We start from the raw sequence: 18,800 nt of genomic DNA on the forward strand, positions 1-18,800 counted from the left end.
CCTTTCATTGTGTGTGTGTGTGTGTGTGTTTATATATATATATATATATATGCCAGCGTAGTGATGCAATGGGACTCAGTAGTGTACTGAGCTATTTATGTGTTTCTCCATTGAATTGCAGCCATCCTTATATCTAATAGACATCAGCTGGCCCCTGTGTGGATCATGGAATCACGGAGTTAGAAGGGGCCATATGGGCAATCTAGTCCAACCCCCTGTTCAATGTTGGATCAGTTCAATGAAGGATCAAAACATCTGCAAAATGGGCCCAGCTCCTGTTAGAGTTTGCTCTTCTGCAAACCCAAGGGAACACTCAGGCTTTCACAAAAGTCCTATTTGATAAGAAGAATAAAATGTGTTCATGCAGAGATGCCACAGAAAAATGTGCCAAAGTTCAATTGCTGTAGCAACTCTAATGTAATGCAAAAACTGTCCCAGGAGCCTGTTCTACGGGAAGGGCGGGCTGAAAATCTAATTAAATACATACATAGTGGTTGGTTGTGGAGGGGAAACCTTCTGTAGCATGTCTGTTCTCCCCCCACCCCCACCACTAAAGGAAGAGCAGGAAACAGTAGTTTTTTCCCTTTCTTACAGTCAGGCCTCAGATTCAGCAGGAGCTCACAGGAGCATAGCTCCTGAACCTTTCTGACACCCCTCCCTTCTCCTCACCTACCTTGTCTATTGAATAGTAGGTGCAGCTGATAACAATCCCTGGATTAGGAGAGTGGGCAGCCAGCCAGTTGCCAGGAGCTTTGCCACACCCCCAGCAGCCTCATTAACCCCTGCAGAAGCCCACGCTACCCTTTCTCCAACTCTGATGTGATTTTGGGTGGCGGGTGGCTTGCTGGCCTTTTGACTATGGGCGGGGGTGGGGCAGCCCAGGAGAGCGAGGCCTGCTTCGGCTGGCTGTATCTCTAGCCAGCCCAAGCAGGCCTCACTTTCCCAGGACTCTCCTTTCTTGTGCCGGGTTATTTTTGACTGGTGGGGGAGCAGCATATGCTAATGAGTTATGCTAATGAGCTCCACAACCTATTTTTCTACAAAACGACCCCTGCTTACAATACAAGAACTCTTGGGCACTCAATGAAATTAATGAGCAGTATTTTTAGAATGAATAAAAGGAAGTACTTCTTCACCCAAAGAGTAATTAACACATGAAATTCACTGCCACAGAAAGTGGTGGCAGCTACAAGCACGGAGGGCTTCAAGAGGGGTTTGGATAAACATATGGAGCACAGGTCCATCAGTGGCCATTAGCTGTAAGGTGCATGCTATTGACATTGCTGTAGACTGTTATCCAGTCTCACTTTGTGTTCCCTAGTTGTAGCTGTACAGACAGGGCATTTAAACTATGAATGCACAAAAATACCTTGTCACTGTAAATCTTAGTAAAGATTCCAAGCAAATTCGTACATTTCATCAATTGGTTTATTTCCCCTCCTGCCCATGTATCTGCTCCAGGGCCAGCCCTTCCACTAGGCAAACTAGGTGATTGCCTAGGGCTCCGGCCTTCTGGGTACACCAAATTGGGTGCCCCGCATGTGACTCGGTGATGTTATCAATGTGGGGGGTGGGGGCACCAGAAGTTAGACTTGCCTAGGATGCCAGACAGTCTGCTCACTTGAGGGAACTTCAGTACTTAAAACATCACATTTTATCTTGTATGATCAGTATTTCAAGGTCATTGTACTCAAATTATGACCTGGAAATCACTGGCTTGAACTAAGGCCTGAACTACAGTGAGTATAGCAGAAGTACTGTTCTATTGATAAAGACAAAACTTTGCACACTTCAATATTTATGCCAGATCTGGCCATCCAGAGACTTTGTACTACCTAATCATTGTGGGGGCTACTTTTACAGGCTCATGTTCCACTCTGTGGTTAAATTGCTCCTTCTGGTAGGAATGCACTCAATCCACAGTGTTTTGTGGCACCGTCCTAAACAGAGTTACACCCTTCCACGCACACTGCACTGTTCCTAGTGAACATAAGTGAAGTCATGTTGGATCAGGTCAGTGGCCCACCCAGTCCAACATGCTGTATCACACAGTGGCCAAAACCCAGATGCCATCAGGAGGTCCACCCGCAGTGAGGCCAGAAGACCTCTCACTGTTGCCCCCGGTGCACCAAGAATACAGAGCATCACTGCCCCAGACAATTCTTCATGAGCTACTGGCATTAAAGTTGTGAGATACTGCATAAACTAGTTTGCTCTGGGGCTATTTTTCCTGAGCTAAGAAAAATGTGTGTGAGCTGGAAGCTAAAAAACTGAGCTAGCTCACACTCAGCTTGGAGGGAACACTGCCTGTGAGGTAGGTGGGGCTGAGAGAGCTCTTTTGAGAACTGCTCTTGAGAAAATAGCTCTGAGAGAACTGCAACTGATCCAAGATCACCCAACAGCTGCATGTGGGGGCATCAAAACGTTCTTCAGATTAGAGTCTGCCACTCTTAACCATTACATCAAACTATGTTCTCCTCTACATATTGTGCTTAAGTTTAATGTGAAGCAGTAACAAAGATATTTCTATTGTTGCGGTGGATTGCCAGTCCTGACACCAGGTGTTTCACCTTTTTCTTTTACCCCCATAGGGTCCTTGCCCTGTACAAACCCTCTTATGTAATAAACCTTCATAGTAATCAGTAAAGAGCCGTTGATGTTGAGACTAGGCAGTATATCAAAAGCTTTCACTTTTCAATTGCAGCAGATCAATATCTTAACAATGTTCTAAACAGCAGTTGACTCAACATCTCTCTTTGCCAACAGCTCTTTACTGATTACTATGAAGATTTATTGTGTTTCTCAGTAAATTACTGCCAAGTTGGATTTTTAAACTGCCAATTTATTGTGTAATTATTCAAATTGATGCTCTGTGATATGTAAATTCCTCCAAGTGATTTTTCACTTAGTATTTAATGGTTGGTGTCAACACTGCAAAATAAATCTTTATAATGCTATAATAATTTTTACATGCTACTCTGGAGCCACATACTTAGAACTTTTTGTTGTATTATAGTGTGACTCAGCTATTATTGCATCCACCCTCTACACTACAGCATACTGGATCTTCACACTTACAAAATTAATCTTAAAACCGAGTTCCTCTAAGGCATTATTGATTTAATGAAAAATTACCCAGTAATGAGCCAGAATGCTGACTTCAAATATCTTTTGGCTCTCATGATCCTCAGTTGATGGCAGATCTGTGGTGAAGATCACGCCAGCATTGTTCATCAGGATAAACACATCTCCGATTTCTCTTTTCACCTTTGGAAAGCCAAGTGTGGCTGTGATCACACAAACTAAGCAATGCACTTTCAGTCCATTTTCAATGCACTTTCCTACTGGCTTTTGCCAGTTCACACAGTAAAATCCAGTTGGAAAGTGAATTGAAAATGGATTGAAAGTGCCTTATTTAGTGTGTGTGATCACAGCCTGTCATAACTATATAAGACAAAATTGGGCTATAGACCACCTAATAGAGTCCACTCTTCAAATTTAGCATCTGGTTTCCCCACAGTGGCCCACCAAATGCTCATAGGACATGGAGGCCGAAGCCCACATTTGCTGTTGTCTCCCAACAATGGGGTTCACCCCCTAAAAAAATGGGCATTGCATTCATACTTTATGGCTAACGGTCATTAATAGACTTCTCCTTCATTCCATTTGTCTAATCCTTCCTTAAAGCTCTCTAATCTAATGGCCTCTACTTGTTTCCCAACTTTCAGGGACAGCTTGGGGGATCAAAAAAACAGAAACGGAATCCCAGGTGACATCAACTATGGTCAGCTTCTGGTCTTCCTGTCTGAACTTCCTACTGGGACCAGGGCTTTTTTTGAGCAGGAACACACAGGAATTCAGTTCCGGCTGGCTTGACATCAGGGGGTGTGGCCTAGTGCTTAGAGGGCTCTTAGTACAGGGCCTACTGTAAGCTCCAAGAGGATTGGCTACATCAGGGGTGTGTGGCTTAATGTGCAGAGGAGCTCCTGCTAGAAAAAGAGTCCTGGACTGTGGCCTAATATGCAAATGAGTTCCTGCTGGGCTTTCCCTACAAAAAAAAGTCCTGACTGGGACCTTGCAAAGTGAGGAATCAGAGAGAAGCCAGAGATGCAATTTCTCTTTGGCAGCTGTTCGAGGTTTTCCAATGCAAGCCGAACCAATCCAGTGATTGACTTGCCTGTGTTCTGCACAGCGGAACTCTGTACATTCAGCCATCAAACACATTCACTGTGAAATCTGCAGAATCCCTAATAACCATGCAGGGTAGCAAGCTGAAATGAAGAGGTGAGCTCTGTTCAAATGTTTTATATGCCTCCCATCAGCCATGAGTCTCAGGACAGCTATCAAAAAGTATATTTAAAAAATCAGTCTGCAGTTCACATAGAAGCACATGTGTTCAAGCCAAGTAAAAATAAAGTGAAAAATGAATGCTGGAGGAGAAGGAAAAGTCAAAATAGCCAATTTGCTCAAATAAATTCCTTGCTAGGTAAAAACTATTTAGCCTAGTGCCTGAAACTAAGATTAGGTTGTTAGCAGTCAGACCCCTCCTCCTGCTGAGGGGCAGTTTAGAACTAAAACAGTCAGAAACATCCCTCTTAATATCACCTCAATACTCTTAAGTACAGGGCAGGACACTGCTTGGACCAAAGCAGGCCAAGATGGATGCCAGTCAGGCATCAGTTTAGGGTTACCAACCCACAGGTCCAGGTGGGAGATCCCCTGGTTTTGGGGGCTTCTGCCCACTGCAGACCAGCTGGCCAGCAGGAGAAACCATGCCCCTAAACAGGCACATACATCACCATGTGACATCACCCATGCAATGACATCACCTGGAAGTGATATCACTGTGTCATGCATGTTGCTCAGGGATGCTCTGGTTTTGGGGCAAAATTCTGTGGTTTGGGGGTGAATTTACCGTAAGTTTCACCAAAAATCCAGTGTGTCACCCCTGGCATCACGGATGTGATTCTGTCACTTCTGGGTGATGTCATTGTGTCGCACAGTGTCCCCACCCACCCCTGGAACTCCCCCAAATCCCCCCGCAGAGCAACGAGGCGACCTGGCAACCCTACATCAGCCTAGACAATCAATTTCAAAGCACAAGTCAAAGTGGCTGGCTGGCTACTACCCTCTCCTTGCTCTGGAGAAATGCAGGACTTTAGGACAATGGGTCACCCAGCCAGGACCTATTAATTCACTCAGTATAATCCCATCAGTACCTCAGCCTAATTCCCCCTTCACCCATTACCCTTGATTAAGCAGCAATTAATCAATGCTTAAGTGTATTCACCTTCACAATTACCCTTTCTGTCTGGTGCTTGTAGAGCCACCAACCTCTCCCACCTCTTTAACTACTATCGTTGTCCTATAGATTTTACTTGAAAATAATTCTGTTTTACCAAAGGTTCCAGCTCTCCAAGTTCAGCTTTCATTTTCCTCCTTCTCTCTTCCTGGCCGTTTTTTTTTCTTGCGCTTAATTTACTCCTCATCCACTCACTGTAGCCAGAACATTCCTGGATTGTTCCTTAGTTATGAGTTCTTGTTCCAGGGGTTGAGTACATGAGTACTGATGTGTTTTTGTTTTGAAGCAATTGCTCATTAATTTTCTTTTTAAAATGAAATCGTATTCCATAAGCAAAAGTTGTAGGATTTCATCTTTACAGAAAGTTTGAACTTTCTCTGCTCTTTCATCGCATTACATTTTTTTTACAAAGTAATCACATTGAGAATATTGTTTTATTTCAACATGGTAAAGATTGACATTTCTCATTAACGTGAGATACAAAATGATATGTACAAAACAGAAAATATTTGCAGTGCTTGAACAAAGAACTACTGTTTCGGTGGCAAAGTTTCTGTGTTCTCCAATGAAAATACAAGCTGAGATAACATCCAGTACATAATTTACTCTTATTATAACCTTTTAACTGTAGGTGTCTTAAGACAAGCGATGTATACAGAGGTTTTATGCAGTTAATTAATTTTAAATTCGTTTTTATCTGTTTTACTCTGCTTTTGAATGGCATGTGGGCTGTAATGAAGATTGAACTAAAACGACACTGACTATAAATATGCTGGGAATACAGCAGTTTTTAAATCAGAGGGAATTATTTTCACCAAAAAAAAAATATCTGTCATTTTATTTGCACACATATACAGTGTTCATGGGGGTTAATTCCTAGGTACTCCTTGTATGGTCTAAGTAGCAGGCAATCAGGTCATTTTGTAGAAAAATAGGTGGCGGAGCAAATTAGCATAACTCATTAGCATATTGCCCCCCCCCCCAGCCAAAAGCAACCCGATGCAAGAAAGGTAAGCCTCAGACGAAGAAGAAGAAGATGAAGAAGATATTGGATTTATATCCTGCCCTCCACTCCGAAGAGTCTCAGAGCGGCTCACAATCTCCTTTACCTTCCTCCCCCACAACAAACACCCTGTGAGGTGGGTGGGGCTAGAGAGGGCTCTCCCAGCAGCTGCCCTTTCAAGGACAACTTCTGCCAGAGCTATGGCTGACCCAAGGCCATTCCAGCAGGTGCAAATGGAGGAGTGGGGAATCAAACCCGGTTCTCCCAGATAAGAGTCCACACACTTAACCACTACACCAAACTGGCTCTCCAGTGAGGTGAGGCCTGCTAGAGATCCAGCCAGCCCAAGACGAGTGAGGCCTGCTAGAGATCCAGCCAGCCCAAGCAGGCCTTGCTCACCTGGGGCTCTCCTTGGCTGACCACCCCCCCAGTCAAAAGGCCACCAATCTACCCGCTGCCCAAAATCACATAAAAAGTGGAGAAAGGGTGGTGTGGGCTTCTCCAGGGGTTAATGAGGGCTGCTGGGGGCATGGCAAAGCGCCTGGTGGCTGGCTGGCTGCCCACTCCTAATCCAGGGATTGTTATGCAGCTGCACCTACTCTTCAATGGACAAGGTAGGTGGGGAGGGAGATGGGGAACTGTCAGAAAGGTTCAGGAGCTGCGCTTCTGTGAGCTCCTGCTGAATCTGAGGCCTGCAGGCAATGTAATCTTCTGCAGAGTTATTCCAATCTAGAAAACAGTGGGTTTACACTGGAGTAACATTGCATAGGCTTATACTGAACAGCCAGAATAAAACCACTGAAAGGGTGGAAAGTGGAATGAAACCAAACAGAATCCCCTTAGTTTTCTTTATCCTTGTATCCAACAACGGCATCAAATTTAAGTTCATTCAGTCTCCACAAAGCGGCAACAGCACGAACCGGAAGAAACCTGGAAGGAAAATGAAGACTTCTTCTTAGGGCAGCCCTTTTGTATTGACTCTCTGGAACAAACATGCCAAAACAATAGGGAACCATTCAAAGCCATGTTGTCCAAAGTCATAAGAAGCAGAAGAACAACAGTTGGGTTTTTATTGATCAGGAAACTTACCTATCCAGCATTACATTGACTTTCAGAAATGGTGGGACAAAAATCATTCTCTGGTTGGTTAGTATCCCCTCCATTACTTGCTTTGCCACTTCTTCTGGCTCCAAAGGCGGCATCAGTCTGAAGAAACAAACGTTACAACTGTCAGAGTGGCTAATTTTTTATTTCTGTTTTGAGCAGCCTCTGTGTAAGCAAGAGTCTTAGAGGATAGAGACATTATTGGGCAGTCAGGGATTTCTGCATTTGAATATCATGACAAACCACAGTATTGGTCAAAAAGGAGTCAAGAATCCCAGATTAGTAGGGTTGCCAAGTCCCCCTGGCCACTAGCAGGGGATGAGGGGTAGCACTGACAGATCCAGATTGGGAAACTCCTAGAGATTCGGGGTCGGACCCTAGAGAGGACAATGTCCACCTTCCAAAGCTTCCATTTTCTCCAGGGAAGCTGATCTCTGTAGTCTCTGGAGATGAGCTGTAATTCTGGTGGAAGGCTGACATCCCTACAGGTTAGCAACTATCAAAGAGTAAAAGTTTGTTTATGGAGCCTACATTCAGAAATCACATTGAGATTGAGGGGGCACTTCAAACCCCACCCCCCTTTCCATAAAACACTCAGAAATGCCAAAAGATGGTGCAGGCTTTGTCTTTGTTAGCTGCAAAGCTTTTTTTTAGAACTCATTTGCATATTAGGCCACACCCCCTGACATCAAGCCAGCTGGAACTGTATTCCTATGCATTCCTGCTCAAAAAAAGCCCTGGTTAGCTGTACAGCGAACATAGGCTCATGGCTAACTATACCCAAGCCTGTTTCTTGGGTTTGTGACCCCAAGGCCATCTGTCACCTCCACTTGTAACCCAGCAGTGACAAGGAAAGTCTTCAGTGCAAAGAGGTGGGATGCACATCCAAGCAGATCATCACACATACTAAACCGTGGTTTAATGAAACAGTGGTTTATCTTGATTTTAAATGCAGCCAGAGGGACATTTTTAAGAAAGTATTTTTTAAGTATCTTCCATATACATTACCTCGAAGATGGATTTTTAACAAAGTCGCTGTTTATAAACATAGGACAGACACATGAAGTCTGGACTCCTCTCTTTTTCAGTGCAGCCAATTCCTGCGTCAGAGCTCTGTGAAAGCCGACAGCAGCAAATTTGCTTGAGCTACGAAAAATATTAGACATGATTCAGTGTTTGCATAATAGTCGTCATAGTTAGTACTTGATTCCTCCATTACCCCATACATAATAGCTATATAAGCAGCTATTCACTAAGCTCCTTTGGCCAGAGACCCATTTATGGAATGAGTATGTGCATCCTGAGATTGAAGCAATGTATAATTGCACCACCATGACCTCCAATGTAAGATTGCTTCACCGTTTTTTTTTAATTTGGGATAAAAAACTGCCATGATGTGAGACGGCTAGGCTGCGCAATATGTGATGACATGGTAATCTGAGTGCTGTTGAGATGTCTGTTTATATAACGTTTTTATTGTATTTTATTGTTTTATCATATGTTGTACTCCACCCTGAGCCCTACGGGGAATGGGCAGAATAGAAATATGCTAAAATAAATAAATAAAATTTGCATCCCATCTTTTGAAAAACTTTGCATCTGGAGATTATATATATACATACATATATACATACATATATACATACATACATACATATATATATATATATATATATATATATATATATATATATATATATATATATATATATATATATAAAAACAGAGGTGGTTCTAGGAATCAATTATGACATCTTCAGTTCAGCAATCCATGTGCGAATCATTGCTCAGAGTAATGTGATTTAACAACGAGGTAACATTGTTAAAAACTACAGATAAATTCTTCAAACTACAGATTTATAGGCTGCCTGTCTGAAATGGATAGGCCAGGCTAACCCAATCTTGCCCTTACCAGGCTAACCTGATCTCATCAGATCCTGGAAGCTAAGCCGGGTCAGCCCTGATTAATATTTGATGGGAAACCACCAAGATATTCTGAAGTCACTATGCAGAGACAGGCAATGGCAAACCATTGGTGGGCTCTCCTTCTTTGGAGGTTTTTAAACAGAGGCTGGATATAACATAGTGGGTTCAATGCAATGAAGAGGCGAGGTGGTAGTGATCATAGCTCTTTATTAGATACAGCATAGTATAGCGCTGCACTCTAAGACTGAGGAACTGGGCCAATGGGGCCAACTATATACACATCAAGGTTCCCGTGCTAGCACGCCATTGGGTCATTCAAACCGGCCAGGGGCTCGTGATTGGATCAGGACAACAGGTATTTGGATCCTGCTTCCTTTGTTCCTGAGTCCCCAAGCTCCGTTCTTATGGCTGCAATGAGCCAGGCAGGAACACACACAAAAGTCTTCAGTCAGGTCCGCATACACAACACTGGAGGACCACCTGACAGCAATGCAGATCCTGTGAATTTTGGGGGAGGGGGATTTGTGAATTTCCTGCATTGTGCAGGGGGTTGGACTAGATGACCTTGGAGGTTCCTTCCAACTCTGATTCTATGATCTCTAGTCCTTGCAAAGGTTATGATAAGGGAAAGGAAAGGGTGGGGGTTTTTTGCTGTATTGTTGGGATGATGGCATATAGCATAGCCTAATTGCAAGGAAAAATAAAAGTACAAAAACCCAGACATCTCTCCTACAATTGGAAGAATGTCCATCTGCTGACAGGTAAAGTCACTGCCATACACACCAATAAGTCACAAGAAAAGGAGCCACTATGTGACCACCAGCAGATGCCACGGTGATAATGTGGCCATGGTTGTTGCTCATCATGGCTGGCAGGAAAGCTTTTGAAGTCTGAAAGGGAATGAAAAAAAAGGACATGAGCTTCCTGCAGAAGTTAGCTGTTTCTAAGAGACTTAAAAGCATAAGGGGTATAAATCTTAAATAAATAAATAAAAAAAATAAGAACAGAAGGGCGGGGTATAAATCTTAAATAAATAAATAATAAAAAAAATAAGAACAGAAGAACTGGAAAATAATTTGTGTCTAAGCCAGTTTCTGACATTCTGTCACATGAGTGACCAAGAAACAGAACCCAGGATGAAGGGATGCCGATGAAGGGATGGGGCTTAGGTATAGTTCTGTCCCTACATCTTAGCCCTCTCCATAATGGGACTTCTAAGAACACACACAAAAACCTGCTTTGTTGCAGTGTTTTGGGATGTCACAGCAAAGCCTGGATAACTGACATATGGGTGATATGATTGTCACTCACTGTGGAAATGAGTGGGGGAGGGAGGAAATGGGGGATGTCCCACATCATTTTTGGCCACATAACCAGAAGTGTTATCACCTCATTGCAGGATGTTCTATGATTCCCCAAAACTCTAAAGTGTTTATCATAGAGAAATCATAGAGCATCTCACATTGCAATGACATAACATCCCACAATGACATTATTATGTTGCAGGGTACTGTTCCAGTAAGTACCCTTGTGATGGTCAGGCTAGATTACATTTCTCTCTAAGAGCAACCCATGAGAGCAGACAGCAAAATCAGCAGTGAAATGAAGAGAGTAATATGGAAAATCAAGGAGAGAATGCAATTGTTTCGTATACCTTTATAGGTATATCAGCATTCACAAAATAAATAATAATCCAATCCATAAAATACAGACTCAATCAGAGAGAACGCAGTCGGCTAAACTTGAGCAAAAAAACCCCAAATAAACTTAGCCATATCAGCAGTTTGAGATAAAAAATGAGAATTAGAATTAACTCCACTGAAGAATGAGGAACAGGAATATGAATCAGAAATGTAGCAACTAGGGCTGACAGAAATAGAACTGGGTGGGAAAATGAGAAAACCAGATGTAGAGAAAGGGGGTGAAAGAGGAGGTTGAGTGAATGAGGTGATTGGTTGGTGACTCAGGGAGTGTGGCTGTGGAGCTAAGAAGCAGGGCCGGCCCTAGGGCGCCCCATGCGTCCAGGCAAAGTTGCTCTGCGGCACCACCTTGCATCGCCAAGCCCCACCAGCCCTCCCCTCTGCCCACCCACCTACGCTATGTCCCCTTCCGCCCCTCCCTTCCTTCTTGCATTATTTGCGGTGCTGCAATGTGGTGCCGCGCTTCAGCCCCCACCCCCGGCACGCTGAGAGGAGCACGCCAGCCTCCCCTTACGCAGACCACTTCAACTCGGGCATTTCTGTAAATGTAAAGCGTTCTCTTAAGCAAGAAAGTGACATGACGAGCCTCATCATGTTGCACTCTCTCTTAAGAGAACGCTTTACAGAAATGCCCAGATTGAAGGGCCCAGGTAAGGGGAGGCTGGTATGCTCCTCTCAGCGCACCAGGGTGGGGTGGGCAGGCCACCTTCCACCATCCCCCAGCATGCTGAGAGGACCAACGCCAACCTCCCCTTACCCGCTTCAATGCGGGCATCTCCATAAGCTTAAGAGAGAGCACAGCACGACGAGGCTTCTCCTCCCCTCCCAGACTGGGGAGCGAAGCCTCGTCACGTCCTGCGCTCTCTTAAGAGAATGCTTCACGGAGATGCCAGCATCAAAGCACGGGTAAGGGGAGACTAGCGTTGCTCCTCTCAGCATACTGGGGTGGTGGTGAATTAGCTGTTTATCTGGGGTACCAGGAGAGGGGAACCCAATTTGGCACCCCCCCTTCCGGTGCCTGAGGCAAATGCCTAGTTTTCCTAGTGAGCAAGCCAGCCCTGCTAAGAAGTGTGTGTGTGAGAGAGAAGTCAGTCAGCAGTTAACTCTCAGCAGAGTCACAGCAGTTTTGAGTGTCAGCTGTGGTCAAACAGCAGTCTATAGACTCCTAAACCACAGTCTTCTGTGGTTAGAAACCCATTACATGCTGTGAAAGGCATTAAAGTTTCTAAAGAAGAGATTGATAGTATGACGAGGACATATTAGAGGCTAAAGAGGGTCCACCCTAATACTGTCAAAGAGTGTGAGAGAAAGAAGCTGACAGAGACTTGAGTTTAATAGGGAAAGATTAAACAAAGTAAACAAAAAAAAATAAAGACCGGTCAAAGTACATTCTGTAAAGAAAGAAGGAATTGCGAATGAGCAGTGTTAGTGAAGGGAATGAGTGTGACACCTCAGATTGGTTATTTATTTCCACTGTTTTATCCACTGAAATTATAAGTAGTTATACATCCTGAAACTAATACGCTTCATATACAAATAAAGTTTTATTTTGTTTTATCAAAACCTGGATTGATATATTAGTAAAACAAGAGTTTCATCCTCAGAGTCACATAGTCCAATGAAGAAGTCTTAGAGCTTGGGCACAATTCAGTGGGGAACATTAAATAAAGTGTTTGGAAATAAATTCCTGGTGGCGGCATTGCATAGATTAAGAGAGAGAATGTGACACCTTCCCTTCCCAAATTCCACCCGCCAGGAATTTCCCAACCTATGCTTTTCCCCCCTATCCCGAGGCCATGTCTGTGTCTCTGCCAAGTTTCGAGAGCTGACACAGTACTTGAAACCAGAAGAGCCAACATCCAACTTGTAGCCCACAAAAGTAAGTGGAGACCCAGATGTACCCGGTTCTGCTACACCATACTTTGTCTTCTTGATCCTTACATATACAAAACTGGTGTTAGAATGAGGCTGTACTAAGGCATTGTTAATTGAAGGGAAATTACCCAATAGTGAGCAAGTATGTTGACTTCAAACATCTTCTGAATCTCATGGTCCTCAGTTGACAGCAGATCCGTTGGAGCGATCACTCCTGCATTATTCATCAAGATAGATACATCCCCAATTTCTTTTTTTACCTTGAAAAAAGTCAAGCGTCACAAGCACGTAAGAACTAGTTGATCAATAGACCAGCAAGTTTAGAATCCTGTAAATAAATGCTTTTTTTTTTTTGGCGGCGATCTGAGCTGAGTAAAACTTTAACCAGGAATTGTTAAAAGTTTTCCTCTCTGGGCAGAGAACAGACAGGAAGAGGGAAATCAGTTCAATGGCTTTCCAGACTCACTTCAGCTACCTTTTAAGAAATGCTAATAGGTCTAGCTCGAAACAATAGGATGGTCCAGTCTCCACCACCACCACCACCCCACTAAGCAGGGAACAGAGACTGGGAGGTACTGAATACTAGAACGACTTCAGGAAGAAACTCCCGGTGACTTCAGGAAAAGCCTGATCTGGCCAGTGGGTGGAAGAAAAAGGTGATAAACTCCTGTGAGCAAGGAGGAAGTCTCTTTGGTGCTGATTCTTAACTGAAGGCTGGAGGAGGCAGCCATTGCCTTGTGATGGCCTGAAGGAGGCTTAAAGGTAATGTAACTCCTGTAAACATCAGGTAACTTACTAAACTAAGGAGCCTGCCTTATATTTAACAACAGATGTGACACATATAGAAGGAGGGACAGAGGAATTGTTTCACCCTTTTCTTTTGAATCTCTTGCTCAGTCTGGTGCTGTACTTAGGGTTGCCAATCCCCAGGTGGGGGCAGGGGATCCCTCAGTTTGGAGGCCCTCCCCCCACATCAGGGTCATCAGAAAGTGTGGGGGGAAGGGAAATATCTGCTGGGCACTCCATTATTCCCTAGGCAGACCAATTCCCATAAGGTATAATGGATAATTGATCTGCAGGTATCTGGGGCTCTGGAGGGGCTGCGTTTTGAGTTAGAGGCACCAATTTTCAGCATAGCATCCAGTGCCTCTCCCCAAAACACCCTCCAAGTTTCAAAAGCATTGGACCAAGGGGTCCAACTCTATGAGCCACAAGAGAAGATTTCCAGTGGAGGCAAGGCTTTTAAAAGGAGTGTGGTCCCTTTAAATGTGATGGCCTGAACTCCTTTTGGAGATCAATTATGCCTGTCACAACCTTGCTCCTGGCTCCACCCCCAAAGTCCCCAGATATTTCTTGAATTGGACTTGGCAACCCTAGCTGTATGCTTATGAACATTTTCTTTTAAATAAATTCGTTATAACTTTGGATCCTGGTAGCAGTTCTCTGTGCCAAATAGACTTCCATCGTCTTGGACACGCTATTTTAAAAGGAGCACCAGGAGGAAGGGGAGGCCAGTCAGCTGGCAAGTCTGTTCAGCATCCATGTGGCCCTGATCTGCAGATTTAGATATCTGCAGATGGGGAGACCACATGTCACTATAGTATATCAAAGTACAATAATATAATGAAAAGGGGAAAGGATAGTATTGTGGTTCCTTTCCATTTAGGAGGCATAAGGGGTAAGGAACGATTGCAATTACATTATCCTATTTATTTTAAGATACTGGAATCATAGCAAGTTTGAAAAACCTTCTCTGCAACGCAGTAGATTTCCTCCTTCTTGCTGCAGTCCACGGTGAAGGCATGAGCTGTGGCTCCCAGTCTTCTGCATTCTGCAGCTGTTTCTTCAATGCCATGCTGCAAACGGAAAGGGATAATGAACACGATAATATGGTTCCTGGTCCAAGTAAAGAAAAGACTATGTTTACATTTGCAAAGGTGCAATTTGCTGCAACAGGCAATTTGCTCTGTGTTGTGTCTCTATTTGCTCACACGGCTCCTTTGTAGTTCCCTCTTGAGCAAAGTATGGCTGAGGATTCTTCGACTGAAACAACTTCACTTCCCCATGACCTATGAATGCAGGCCCCAGGTAAATTAGTTTGTTTACTTCCTGCAGAAGACATTTGTAAGTATGTACGTCTCATCAAGTCACAACTGACTTACAACAACTCATCAAGGGGCTTTCAAGGCAAGTGAAAAACAAAGGTGGTTTGCCATTAGGGTTGCCAATCCCCAGGTGGGGGAAGGGGATCCCCCGGTTTGGAGGCCCTCCCCCCGCTTCAGGGTCGTCAGAAAGCGGGGGGAGGGGAGGGAAATGTCTGCTGGAAACTCTATTATTCCCTATGGAGATTTATTCCCATAGAAAATCATGGAGAATTGATCTGCGGGTATCTGGGGCTCTGGGGGGGCTGTTTTGGGGGGTAGAGGCACCAAATGTTCAGTATAGCATCTAATGCCTCTCCCCAAAATACCCCCCAAGTTTCAAAAAGATTGGACTAGGGAGTCGAATTCTATGAACCCCAAAAGAAGGTGCCTCTATCCTTCATTATTTCCTAGGAAGGAATTGAAAAGGTGTGCTTTAAATGTGATGGCCAGAACTCCCTTTGGAGTTCAATTATGCTTGTCACAGCCTTGATCTTGGCTCCACCCCCAAAGTCCCCAGATATTTATTGAATTGGACTTGGCAACCCTATTTGCCATTGCCTTCCTCTGCAGAGTCTTATTTGGTGGTCTCCCTTCCAAGTACTGACGGTACTTAGCTTCTGAGATACAACGAAATTGGACTATACCATTCCACAGTGCTTTTTTTTGTAGAAAAAGCCCAGCAGGAATTCATTTGCATACTAGGCCACAACAGGGCTCGTTTTGTAGCAGGAACTCCTTTGCATATTAGGTCACAACCCCCTGATATAGTCAATCCTCCAAGAGCTTACAGTAGGCCCTGTAATAAGAGTCCTGTAAGCTCTTGGAGGATTGGCTACATCAGGGGTTTGTGGCTTAATTTGCAAAGGAGTTCGTGCTACAAAATGAACTCTGGGAGCATCGTTGTTTCACATAGGGCTTTTTTGTAGAAAAAGCCCAGAAAGAACTCATTTGCAGATTAGGCCACGCCTCTGATGCCAAGCCAGCCAGAACTGTGTTCCTTTGTGTTCCTGCTCAAAAAAACTCCTGCCATTCCACCTTCCCTCCCTCCTCTATTATAGCAAGAGGGGAAATAGGACCCTCCATTTTGAAGACTGAAAGTATTAGGCTTGCCAGTCCCCAGGTCCTGGCGGGGGATCACACGGTTTTGCAGACTCTCCCTGTCCCCAGCCAGCTGGCAGGTGTGGGGAAGCCCTGCCCCAACAGTCAGGATGAGCGTTTAAATCTCAGGCAGGTTCAGAAACTTGCAACTGCTTCTGTTTTGGAAGGTGTATGTGTCTTTAAATCTCAGTGAGACTTTAGCTGCAATGGGGGGGGCAGTAGAAAGTCACATGTGTGTGTGTGTGGAAGAGAGAGGAAGGGAGGGAGGGAGAAAGCCCAATCCCTCTGTTTTGCATTCTTTTCAGAAACTGTTTGCATTGTAAAAGGGATAGTAAAGAGTTAATTAGAACCTGAGTATGGGACATAGGAAAACTCCACCCCTTTGACCTCTGTCTCCATAAGTTGGTTGAAATACAGCAGATTGTTACATTCAGCAACTCCATTGAGGAAAGCTATCTATACCATTGCCCCAGGGAGATCAAAAAAATGTGGACATGTAAACTTGTTTATTTTGGCTGCTTTGTGAGTGTGTGTGTGAGTTCACCATTTTAGTGGAATTACAGCTACTGTGGAACCATTTGAATGCAAGAAAGAGGAGGAGGAAATGAAGACTCTATTCAGGGGAACTGCACTGCTGTATTTTTATTTTTTATTTGGAAAGGGAAAGTCTCCTGGCTCCACTCCCAAAGTCTCCTGGATCCACCCCTGAAGTCCCCAGATGTTTCTTGAATTGAACCTGGCAACCCTAGACAGTATTGATGGGGAATCAACCATACAGACCTTTTTTTGTTTATTTCTTTAAAATGTTTAGATCCCCAACTCTCTGCAAATTGTAACCAAGTCAGCTTGACGATGGAAACTGCTGTCAAGACACCACTGACTTATGGTGACCCCAACAAGGAGCTTTCAAGATAAGTAGAGGTGGTTTGCCATTTCCTTCCTCTGCAGAATCTTCCTTGGTAGTGTCTCCTTCAAGGGCAGCCTCTATATACGCTTCCAAGATCTGATGAGATCAGGCTATACCATATGGCCATCCCTCCTTGTTCCCTACAAACAAGGATTCTATTCCAGGACTAAATCATGATTTAGACTCCTAGGGCTGGATCCAGACTTCGGGTTGCCAGACAGTCACTGCCAATTGATGGGGATTGGGAGGAACGTAATCGGGATTGCACCAATGCCACAATATCACTTCCAGCACAAACCATAGAGATGGATAATTTTTAGAGTACAACATGGTGATGTCACTTGGTTCACCTTGAAATGACGTAATGGTGTTGGCATGACATCACCCCCACATACACATTTGCTCCCACTGCTGGATGGAGAAGCAGTGGGGCCCAGAGGTGCCAAGCAGGGGGTCTCCGGCCAAAGGAAAACCAGGCACCCCTATCCATGCAGCATTTTCCAAGCCTTCCATCAGTGGAACAGAATTGTTCCGCTTTCCTCATTCTACTGCAGCTCATTGATCTCCCAAAAAACTGCACATTGGGAACAGGAATGGGATGGAGGTGAATATGGGGTCTGCAACAGGGAGAGAGGATTGGTGGAAATCATTATTCCTTCCATTAGTGAAAAAGTGAATTTGGACCCAGCCCCTGGTTTGTGGGAGGTAAGAAAACTTTCATTCATTCCCATAGGAGATCCTGAACTGTTGAGTCATGATTGGGGGGGAAAGCAGGTTCAGTACAGGTTCGCATCTTGTTATCTCCCATATAACATTTACAGCCAGTGTGGCAGAGTGGTTAGTGCATCTGACAAATATCTGGGAGACCTGGGTTTAAATTCCCATGAAGTTCATATAGGGTTGCCAGCCATAAGCCAGAAGGGGTCTGGAGGAAGGACATGGGCAGCACTGGCTGACAGAGCTACTACATTACTTTGAGAGCAACCCCAAATATGACACCATCCACTCTAGGAATCTCCAGAAACTCTATAGTTTTACCTTATTCCTACCTTATTGATATCCCAGAGAACTAATTTGCAGCAACGCTTTGCAAATTCATAAGCTTGGGCTCTCCCAAGTCCGTGGCCAGCTCCGGTGATCAGGACGATCTCTCCAGTGACAGACTTTCTCTTTGCAGGTATGAAAAGCTTGACAACAGCCTCCAAGTAGGAATAAAGGACAATCAATAAAAACAGAGGGATCTCAAGTAAGAGATGCATTTTGCTTTGCAAACGTCCTGCACAGTGACTGATCCTCAACTGTTTGCACAACCCTGAAACTGTTTGTCTACTGTTTATTCAACACAGCCTAAACTAAGCCCCACCCAATATGGGCTTCTGGTAAAGCTCCAAAAACCTCCACATTCTTAATCTCTTATGCACACATTTTTGCTCATGTGAACTGCTCATGCATACCCCCACTGACCTTTTTCATACAATTGTGGCCCTCTTCTGCCCACATTAAGGATCACTGGCTGAACCTCCTGCAGTCGCATAGCAGAAGGCTTTATCTGGTATACTGTACAGGTTTGTTCCTTAATAGCCTGACTGCTGCTGATTTAAGAGCCAAGAAGTTAGTGATTCTTTTGGATAAATGTACACTGGGGAAACATAATTGTCCTACAGTATATTAGCAAGAGCTCAAAGTGTATCTCAGCAGCTGGAGGTCTTGGATTAGCGCACGGTGGCCAAACTGTGGCTCA

The 18,800-nt window shown here is 44.2% G+C and overlaps 1 protein-coding gene across 1 annotated transcript; it reads right to left on the reverse strand.

The window, feature by feature from the left end:
- Positions 1–5,717: 5,717 nt before the first annotated feature.
- LOC132577346 (estradiol 17-beta-dehydrogenase 11-like) lies at positions 5,718–18,385 on the reverse strand. Its single transcript, XM_060247079.1, has 7 exons — positions 18,109–18,385; positions 14,659–14,766; positions 13,039–13,170; positions 10,119–10,225; positions 8,418–8,555; positions 7,395–7,511; positions 5,718–7,235 (listed from the first exon to the last, which is right to left on the reverse strand). The coding sequence occupies exons 1-7, from the start codon at positions 18,316–18,318 to the stop codon at positions 7,145–7,147; spliced, it is 903 nt and encodes a 300-aa protein (XP_060103062.1). The 5' UTR covers positions 18,319–18,385; the 3' UTR covers positions 5,718–7,144.
- Positions 18,386–18,800: the final 415 nt, after the last annotated feature.

Source organism: Heteronotia binoei, chromosome 9 (assembly GCF_032191835.1).
Source record: "Heteronotia binoei isolate CCM8104 ecotype False Entrance Well chromosome 9, APGP_CSIRO_Hbin_v1, whole genome shotgun sequence".
Lineage (NCBI taxonomy): Eukaryota > Metazoa > Chordata > Lepidosauria > Squamata > Gekkonidae > Heteronotia > Heteronotia binoei.

Coding starts and splice junctions, on each gene's coding strand:
- LOC132577346 (XM_060247079.1), bottom strand. CDS start 18,318: ATGCATCTCTTACTTGAGATCCCTCTGTTTTTATTGATTGTCCTTTAT. Junction 14,767..18,108: donor TTCTCTGGGATATCAATAAG/GTAGGAATAAGG, acceptor TTCCGTTTGCAG/CATGGCATTGAAGAAACAGC. Junction 7,512..8,417: donor GTTAAAAATCCATCTTCGAG/GTAATGTATATG, acceptor TTGTTTCTTCAG/ACTGATGCCGCCTTTGGAGC.